The sequence below is a fragment of the Bolinopsis microptera genome, chromosome 2 (genome assembly GCF_026151205.1).
Source record: "Bolinopsis microptera isolate Bmic1 chromosome 2, MBARI_Bmic_1.0, whole genome shotgun sequence".
NCBI classification, from domain to species: Eukaryota; Metazoa; Ctenophora; class Tentaculata; order Lobata; family Bolinopsidae; genus Bolinopsis; species Bolinopsis microptera.
Window position 1 is genome coordinate 4,451,417 of NC_087073.1, and position 10,187 is coordinate 4,461,603.

At 39.7% G+C, this 10,187-nt stretch overlaps 1 protein-coding gene across 1 annotated transcript; it reads right to left on the bottom strand.

Annotated features, from left to right (window-relative positions):
- Positions 1–2,746: 2,746 nt before the first annotated feature.
- On the bottom strand, positions 2,747–9,859 carry LOC134811443 (synaptotagmin-1-like). The gene is made up of 5 exons (XM_063818275.1): positions 8,987–9,859; positions 8,751–8,859; positions 6,251–6,348; positions 5,922–5,984; positions 2,747–5,153 (listed from the first exon to the last, which is right to left on the bottom strand). The coding sequence occupies exons 1-5, from the start codon at positions 9,818–9,820 to the stop codon at positions 4,995–4,997; spliced, it is 1,263 nt and encodes a 420-aa protein (XP_063674345.1). The 5' UTR covers positions 9,821–9,859; the 3' UTR covers positions 2,747–4,994.
- Positions 9,860–10,187: the final 328 nt, after the last annotated feature.

Genomic DNA, 10,187 nt, shown 5'->3' on the forward strand with positions numbered 1-10,187 from the left:
GTAGTCCTTAAATAAACCTACTTTCCTGCTAAACAAGCTGTCACTGTAAAGCAATTAAGTTTAATTGGTTACAGAGTAAGTTTTAAATTTGTATCCATAGTTTGAAGGTAGAGTTATTTAGTCGAATCATTAGCCTTTAAACTGGATATTTCCTTTCTGCCGAATTTGAACGTCACCAGGTCGACGTACTTGTGTACTTGACACAAAATCCTGCCTTTATTTGAAACATTCCCAAAAAAAAACAAAAGGGGGGGGACCTGGGTTTGGGCCCGACATAATATTTTGGTTAAACCCCAAATTTGGGGGGGGGGAATTTTTATTTGGGGAGGGGGGCAGGGGGCCAAAAGGTATTTTTTTCGGGGCTTTTTTTAAAAACTGTGTATTTAAAAGTTTTTTCCCCGCCTTTTTTTTAAGGGTTTTAATTTTAAAGCCCGGGTTTTTAGTGGGGGTTGCATTTTTTGTCCTTTATATTTATTCCCCGTTTTTGGGGGGCATGTTTGGGGGGGGGGGTAATTGGGAAAAATTCCCGGTTTTCTTGGAACCCTCACCAAATTCCCCCAAACACCCTAAACCATTTTAAAAGCAGTGGAAAAAACCCCTGTCCCCTCCATCGTTTTTTGGGGCCCATTTTTTCGCACGGGGGCCCCCCCATAACTCCCGGGTCCCCCTGTTTTTACTTAAAAGGGCCCAAAAAACGAGGTTTTCCTTGGGTTGGCCCCACTGCCAAATTTTTTTCGGGTTTTCTATACTTCCCCCTTTTTTTTCCCATACTTAAAAAAATGTTTAGTACCCCGTAAAAACTTTCAATTTTTCCCCCCACCCCGATTTTTCCGGGACCCTTTTCCCCCCCAAATTTCCCCCCCAAATTTTTCACATTTTTTTTTTGTTTTTTTATTTTTGGGGGGGGTCCTTTTGAAAAAAAGGGTTTTAAAAAGCTTGGCAGGGTTCCCTTTCTTTTGCATAAAAACAAAAAAAACCGTTACCTGATTTAGAATTTTAACATGGGTTGGGGCCCCCAAAAAAAACCCAAATATTCCGGGCCCGGGAAAATTGGGGTCCTGGCCAAAAAAATTGATTTCTGGTGGCAACCCCATTTTTCTGTTAAAAAAGGAAAAAAAGGGGCGTTTTTTGATGGTGGTCTTTTAAAAGGGGTGGGGAAATTAAAAAAAAAAATTAAGGGGGGGCCCCAACCTTCCCCCCTTTTACTACCCTTTTTGGGGGCTAAAAGGTTTTCATTTGTTAATTTTAAAGTGGCCCCCCCATTTTAATTTTGATAACCCTTAAAAAACCAATGTGGGTTTGAAAAAAACCCTTTTTGTTTCAATTAAATTTGGGGCAGCCAAAAAAATTAAGGGTTTAACCCAAAAATTTTTAATTTTTTAATAAAATTCCCAAATTTAATAAAAAAAATTTTTATTACTTAAAAAACCCCTTTTTAAATTTCCCCCTTTTTTTCCCAACCTTTTAAAAATTTTAACCCCTTTAAAAAAATTTCCCCAACTTCAAAAAAAATTTAGCCCCTTTCTTCTCTCTCTCTCCTCTTTTCCCCTCTCCTCCTTCTTCTCTTCTCTCTTTCCCCTCTCTCTCTTTTCCCCTCCTTTTCCTCTCTCTCCCTTTCTCTCTCCCCTTCCCTCTTCCTTTTTCTTCCTCTCTCTCCTTTTCTCTCCTCCCCTTTTCTCTTTTCCTCTTTCTCTCTTTTCTTTTCTTCTTTTCTCCCCCCCCTTTTCTTTCTTTCTCTTTTTCTCTTTTTCCTCTCTTTTCTCTCTTTCTCTCTCTCTTCCTTTTTTTTCCTTTTTTCTCTCTTTCTCCTTTTTCTCTTCTCTCTTCTCCCCTTTTCTCTCTCTTTTCCTCTCCCCTTCCCCTCTCTTCCCCTCTTTCTCTTCTCTTTATTCCCCTCCCCGCCCCGCTTAAAAACCCGTTTTTTAAATTTTCGGGGGCGGGTTTTTAAAATTCCCTTTTTTCCCCCCGGCCCCCTTTTCAAATTTTTTAGGTTTAAAAAATTTTGGGGTGGGGCACCCCTTTTTAAACCCCTTTTTAGATTTTTAAAATTTTTTTCACTTTAAACGGTTATATTTTTTTTTGGGTTGTTTTTACCCAAAACCCCGGGGGGGCTCCTTAACATTTTGGGGGTAGGGCCCCTTTTTCGTTGGGATGTGAAAAAGGGGGAAAAGGGGCTTTTTTTTTGCCAAAGGAAATTTTTGGGGGGGTTTCCCGAAAAATTTTTTTTCTTTTTTCTTTTGGGCAAAATTTAACCCGGGGGGGGGGGCTAGGGCCCCTTTTAAAAGTTTCCCAATTTTTTTTCGTTTTCTTTTTTTCATTAAAAGGGGGCCAAGCATTGGGGTTTAGAATTTGAGGAATTTTTTTGTTGGGCCCCAAATGTGTTTAAATTTTTGGGGGGGAATTTTGGGGGTTCTCAATAGGCTGTTACAAATAGTGTTTCAGTATAGTATTTGAAGTATTGTGGTAGGTTTTGTGGAGTGTTGTGGGGGAAGGTTAGGGTATGGGGGGAGTAGGTAATTTTGGGGGAGTAGGTATGTGGAGTGGGTATGTGGAGTAGGTATGTGGAGTAGGTATGTGGAGTAGGTATGTGAGGTATGTAGGTATGTTGGAGGTATAAGTATTTGTGAATGGAAGGGGTTATGTGATAAAGCTATTCGCAGCATTTTTCAGAATGTCAGCCCTCATTTTTCGAAATAATTAGTATCACCATGACACACAGAATAAATGATAGAAGTTTTTTATTATTAAAACGATTTGAACAATTACACATAAGGTAGACTTTACATACCTTCAATCAGTGTATCAATTATCAGCCTCACGATCTTCTAAAACAGATGTGAAAATATTACAGATCGACCCTCAAAAAATCAAATGTTCTCCCACTTTTTGAAACAAAAATATAAACTCTTCTCATGTTCTCAAGATGCTTTCAACGAAGTTTAGTTATAATTTACAAAAATGCAGCGAGTAGAGCGTTAGTCAGACTCAGTGATTTTTACGTTATTAGAATATTATCCTTAGTTCAATTACCACGCCCAGCCTCGCAGAATCACTGAAATTCTCAAACATTTGAACACATCGAACTTCAGCTGGTGCTTATTCCAATGAGAATTGAAGTGCGTAACACATAAATTGGCACGCTTCCAACAAGTTTTTCATGGCAATTCTAAACACCGCCACCCACCTCGAAACAACAATATCACGTGACATCTAACTCATATCACGTGATGAAGGCTCTATACTAATGTTACAATATTCTCCTCCTCACCCTCTCATCACCACAAGACTAAGACTAAGATAAGAGATGATCTCAGTAGCCAGGATGACTCCATATTCACAGGGGACAATGACAGGGACCAGGGACCAGTGGTTTATCCATGCTCCATGTGCCCTCATGAAACTTATCGCTCTTCACATAACATCCATATTGTTCGGAAATATAGGACTTTATGCAACGGCCTGTGGTCCTTAGGCTAGTGGGAGCTGGTTTATTTAGGACTATCTGGTAATGAGGCATTATATTTGAGGGCTACAAAATGAACAAGTTTGATGAGAAACGTAAGAAAAGGCATGATAGAGAATGTTCAGCAAATGAGATGACTTATGGTTTATAATGTTAAACGAGCAGTCCTGGTTTATGAACAACCAGAATAAAAGTAATGCGTATGCCAATGAAAAATGTTACCAAAGATTTGTTAAAACATAAAATACCTGAAATAAAATCTACCCACTCCTTCTCAGAATGGTTTTAACAGCTGGACCGATGAAAAAGGCCAGTAGTTAACGAATGGCGTGTTTTCCCTCTTTTCGTATATTCTATTTCGGTTTTTTTTGTTCCTTCTTCCAGTCTTACATTCATGTCTGTAAGTTTATGGAACCTGTCTGCATTAAATGTGAACCACGATATTTTCTACACCCAGATGTTACATTATAACTGAACCAGTAAACATACCTTAACACGTGTACCACCTAACTTCAGGTGAATAAAATTCATTTCGTTGTCAATTGCACACAATGTTGCGCAGATAGCTGCTCCTTCATTGGTCAATTCAATACCAGATGACTAAACTTTCGCTCTACAATTGGCTGACTTTGACAAGTGACCACCTGCTGCAATGAGTCCCACCTATTCTATACAAATGTTACACAACTATCCAAAGAGGCACTGCCAGAGCGAGTAGAAGGGGCGAAGATAGCGTTCCACCTGCATTCCCAACATGCCGCACCTGCATTCCCAACATGCCGCACCCGTAGATCTCAGATATCTGGTATCCTGTGATCCAACAGCTGGTCAAAGACACGGCTGTTATTATATAGCTCTATTATCTGAATTTAATGAGATTAATTCTAGATGACAATAGAGAATTAGAGGGTAGCTTAATTGTTATTGAACAGCACCGCCCTCCTCCCGGCTTACACCCAGCCCAAATGGGAGGCTAAACCTAAATACTTCCCAAAATAGCACGTCTCTGGAATTTTCCGTTACGAGTAATCCTTAGTCGGGCTAGCAAACGGATCTTTCCCACCCATTTTTCCGCCCAAGAAAATTGACGATAATGTTGTGTTTCAGGAGGAGAGGAGCGACAATTATGTACAAGTTTCTGACTGTGTGTGCGTTAAGTCGACTGATGACCGGGCAGAAACACACGTCCTAACAATAGATTAACTTTTACGTAACTAACCCGGTATTAGCGTACAGGCCGTGACACTGTCAATAGCTAAGTCAATACTAGGGCGGCTAATTGGGCGGCTAATTGGGCGGCTAATCACGTGGTCTAACTAACGCTCTGTCAGTAACAAACAACATCTTCCCTTCAGCTCTACCACGAAAATTCTCCACAAATATCTTTGAAACTATCCTCTCACTCCTATATATATTTAAAAGAATCAGACAGCTAAGTAAAAACGAAAATCCCGTGTACATAATGATGGTTTTGTCGAAGTTTTGGTGTTTTCAGTATGTTAAAGGTAGGGAGAGTTGCCACTCGTTATGTTCAGGGTAGGATGGGTTGCCACTCAGTAACCATGGTGCCGCGCTGTGAACACACGTGTTCCCACTGGGTTTGTCCGTGTCCGGGTGTAGAGTTGGAGAGGGTTACACGACCCATCAGGAGATACGAGGTAGACCGTGAGTTACGTAGGTGGTCTCGTATCTGAGGGAGGAGGGGGTTAGGTTAAAAAGTATTTAGTAACAGAATATTGAGTAATACAAAAAAATTGACCCGTTTTGGGTCTGGAGAGCTGTTTGCATAATTACACAGCGTCCCTACAGTTTACCTATAATAATATAACTCTCAGATGTAACCTCAGCTAATTCTGGATTAGTTAATCGTTATTAACTAGTCGTGATGGACAATGTTGGCCGTAGGGGGTCTGGGATCTTTTCAATTATTCCAAGAGCTAATCAGAGTAATAACTTATAACTAAATTGTGGTAGGATAATGAGGGGAGGTCGATGAGGAAAACAAAGGGCAGTCTAGCAGGTGGTCAGGGATTACTCTACCACCCAAATATAATCAATTATATATATGCTGTTATTTTAAGTGGCTTTATCTTAGAAAGGTTCAAATTCCAGTTCAAAAGACAAGTCGTTGGCTGAGAGTTTCATAAACCGCTCTAATACAACCACCTGGTTACCCTGCAACAATGGGCCGCTTTACTATACAGTAAATAGTGGAGTCTAGGTCACGTGTATTTCAGATCACGTGGTAACCGGTTTAGGGTGCCAATAGCCTATAGCCTGATAATAACAGGTGGAATGGAGAAGCCGTTTAGAATTAAAATCCATGAAGCGTACAGTGTACGTGGGAGTATATGCCGTCCTGGGACTGGAACTGCTGTTAACTCTCGGAAAACTCTCTTTCATATCATATTGTATTAATGTGATTATCACCTTTCGATGTAAAGAAAACACTGCTCACCTCTATTGTTATGGAAATATCACAGAGGAGCGTTTTAGCGGGCAGGTCCAGCGTGTAATACTCCTGAGAAATAGTGAAATAGTGAAATAGTGAAACAGTGAAACAGTGGCGTTATCATCAGAGGTATTATTCTGTGGAGTGAATATTGGCAAATAAAAGAACCTGACATCATAAGGTCAGAGATTACAATCGGATGCAGTATGTTTGACATGATAGAAACAAGTCTCTGCAAGGTTTGCTGAGCGAAAATTTTAAGTTCTTCTAACGAGTTATATGCTGTATGATATCACCTTGATAAGGTAAGTGAACATTATTTACAGGAAACTCACCTCCCAAACTGGTGACCGGTTAATAGCTTCGGCGATGCACGTTTTCTTCTTATGAACCAACTCAGATCCTATGTGAACCATAATCCTGCAGTAGGGTTCTGAAAGACAGAGAGGTCATTATCTAATAATGTAAAGTAAGATCGTTGTTTTCATTGAAACTTTGATAATCGCGAGGTCCATTAAATGTTAGATTTAATGAATAGCTAACGGAACAATACGCCGGTCAAACAATCGACCGATATAATAGACTATACTAATCGATTTGGAGTGTAACATAGATTTTACAGCTCGTGATGGTAGTGATGTGGGCAATTATACCTCCTTGGAAGAGCTAGCTACTCGTGCTTTACATTCATTTAATGAACACGTTCACTGAATTCAACATATTGTGGTTAACAATGGTTGAGATACACCGACAGTGGATACGGAGTGAGATGCAGTGAGAACATTAGCTCTGGTGGTAAAACAAGCCATACTTAGGAGTTGCTGAATAAATGCTGCTACTCATACTAAGGAGAGAGGGAGAGAGAGAGGAGCAAAGGTGCATGATTATCGAAGCGTGCGTTACGGTGGTGAATATTGAAATGGTGAAGAGTAACGAACCGATGACTCATTGAGTTGGCTTTATAAAGCGTTTTATCGTGAACCAGTCACAATTTTGTATGCCACAGGGACACTTTTTAACCCAAATAAGTAGTCTAAATCTCTACCCATATGACTAACGTATTGTATGATTTTATAAACTACTGATTTACTCGGCTGCTATAGCTTCTGTTCATCAGATGTTTTTGAAATATACTGAGTCGGCTAAATTCGATCAATTATTTTTTATACGCTCCAAACTTGTAGAGCTCACTCCTCGAAGAAGAGCTTCTACAGAAAATAACAGCATTGTATATAGTTTGGGTTCTATATATCTAACAGATGTTTTTATGTGGTTGTCTCAACAGCCAGTGATACACATACTATCGAGGAAACTGATGGCCACAAAACGGCGTTTAAACTCTGAGAACTCTGAGTTCGCTTCTTTGAACTCCATGAAGAAAGCTCGGATGCCGGCAAATGACCCACCACATTGCGCAATTTTCTAGTCCCATTTAAAACATGATTGCATCACGAATTGTTTGTTGAAAATGAATAGGAAGATTTTAGCCAGGCTTTACAATATAATAGCACGTGAGATGCGACCATGTGACATGATTAAAACTGACAGGTGCCTCATATCTGCCGAAACAGGACAGCACCCGCTCCTTTTCATCAGCTAATTGCTAAATAGCTCTGCTGCGGAGGAAATTGTTCTCGAACATTCGATTGTTTCGACAGAGTACAGACCCAACCTCCTGTAAAATAGCTAGATACACGCTTACATCAGCCCATACACACCAGTTAAAGAGACTCTGTATATATAATTGTGTAATGGTAGGTATATTAGTTTGGGTGGAGCAAGTATAATGAGGTCCACGTGATGACCACGCCTACATGTTAAACACAGAACGCGCACGTCACGTGAGCATCACGTGAGCATCACGTGGGTTACTAAGTAACGGCTCATCCCGTGTGGTGTGCCGTGCGTGTATGTGTGTATTGCTCATTATGAGGTAGAGCGAACGGCCGGTCACTGGTCGCAATAATAAGATCGCACACATGCGAGGGATCTGGATATGGCGGCGGTAAATAAAGTGCAGTGGTTTTAAATACCGATCATATCGTTATCTCTCATAGAGACTGATGCCCTGCTCCATTGTATCACAACAGATGTACTAGCCTAGTCCCTGTTATACAATAGAACAATAGGTACATCACACCACTTTACAATACAGCAGAGAGTAAGGCGTGGCGAGGTTACTCAATACTTATTTCATGTGATGTTAGCTACTTTCTGTGCTTTAAAGTGTGGCCAGTTAGATCATATTGTGTAAACTACAACAGGTACAGGTAGAGAGAGGAGACTGGAGAATCAGCAGCATCTGTGATATTATGTTTGATTGGTGTTACAATATAAAATGCAATATAAGATTACTTTACTACAGTAGTACAGGACACGCATGCGGGGGAGACACGCGTGTAAACCATCTGGATATGGTGTGATTGTATTGTTAAGTAGCAGGAGCTATTGAGCAGGTGACTGTAAATTCCATCACATACGCGGGTATACACAATGCTCACAGTCAGTCACCCCTTTGTGTGCTACCACATGTAATTCACGGTGGTACTCCGTTTCAAAACGAAACACAAAGTTGAGCTCGAGAAGTTTGGGCACCAGCTCTCGTACTTATAATTGCACATAAACAGACTTATATTTAGAAATTTTACACGTACAGGACAATATTGAGCAATGATATGTTTGTGAGCGGGTGAGGCTGTGGATCTGTTGTACGTGATCGACGAGGGAAAAATGACACTTCTTGAGCAACATGGGATTAGGTGAGTGGTGAGCTTTTTACTGTAAAATTTTAAAAACAACATCAAAACAGCAAAGGGTTGATGAAATATCTCTTACCCAGCGTTCCGGACATATCGACTGGAACTAATCCCTCCCCTTTAACGATTCCGATCCGCAGAGTTTCTGAAGTGACACTGCAAGCAACCTGCAATGCACCAAACTGTTCCTGAAATTGTGTCCCTTATAAAGTGGTTAAAAACTATTGTAAAAATATGCTCCTAGAGGCTGGTATCAATTAGTGATCGATAAATTACATCATAAATATGAAGAATAATCTAAATGGACAATCATACCTGAGATTCTCTATAAGGAATAATATGTCTCTTTAAAGACAGTGGTTTATCTTCATCTTTAAAATCATAATCTCCCAGGTTGATGTTTACTTTTCCGATGCACATATGCCTCGTATTAGATTTATAATCATACACCTGCAGACTAAGCGACTTGGTTCTCACTTCACGTGAACCAACACCGAATAAAAAGTCCTCATCACACACGAAAAGGGTGCTGTTCCGCTTGACTCGGGTGGTTTGTCGATTACCTCGCTTATATTCGGGAAGTAGATGAAGCTTTACATAAGGATTGACGACTAAGTTATCAACAAGATTAAGCTGAACTTCACCAACTCTTACAGCAAGTCTATTAGCGAAATGATAAAATTTAATGGAGCACACAATAGTCCCACATGTTGATGCTTCCAAGGGTGCAAAATGAGAGAATCTACGCTGATCAGGTTCCGATGTAAATGAGAATTGTGATTCAGAATCAGAGTCTTGCGCTATTGATTTGTAGATACCCTTACTTTGAGGAACAATATCAACATAAGATGATTTGATAGAGTCATTAAGAACATAAGTCTCTGTTGGAACAGCTGCTGGGGGCTGCTCCTTATTTTTTGAGAAGTTGAAAATGCTTTTATTTCCTAATCTCTCGCCGTTGTCACCTTTTTGATTGACACTGAGAAATGAAAGCCAAGAAAATCGCAGATTGTCCCCACCTTCTGGCTGGTTTTCTTTCTGCCTCAGACATTCGAAACACAAGAACACCATGAAAACAAAGAAGATAAAAATAATAACACCAAGTACACACAATAACACAGTTAGTTCGTCTGAGAGTGATAGGGACATGCTAGTCCACCATTTTATGGTCTATCCAAATTCTTCCCTAAAGGTTGTGTTGACTGTTAGTAAGTTCAATAATTTGAACTCAGTGCTGGGAAAAAATAAATACATATTTTAAATTGAAAATAACCAATTAAAATTAAAGTAAAACAAACGGTTCATTTCATTTGCAATAACATCAATTGATATCATAAATCATATTAACAAAGGGCATTTGTTGGTTTTTTTATTGGAGCCTAGAACACCCTGAAATATATTTCCAACCTTCCCTCTTGATCCTATGGATTCTAAATTCTATTTAGACATCATTTCCAAATTCTTTACACAAAATTCAGACAAAATTGTTTGTGTTTGAATTGATTTCAGAAGCCTG

Bases quoted from the DNA above. Each gene is read 5' to 3' on its own strand.
- LOC134811443 (XM_063818275.1), bottom strand. From the start codon at position 9,820: ATGTCCCTATCACTCTCAGACGAACTAACTGTGTTATTGTGTGTACTT. The intron at 6,349-8,750 runs GTAAGAGATATT...TCTGTCTTTCAG, and splicing joins CGATATGTCCGGAACGCTGG to AACCCTACTGCAGGATTATG. The intron at 5,154-5,921 runs GTGAGCAGTGTT...CTCCTCCCTCAG, and splicing joins ATATTTCCATAACAATAGAG to ATACGAGACCACCTACGTAA.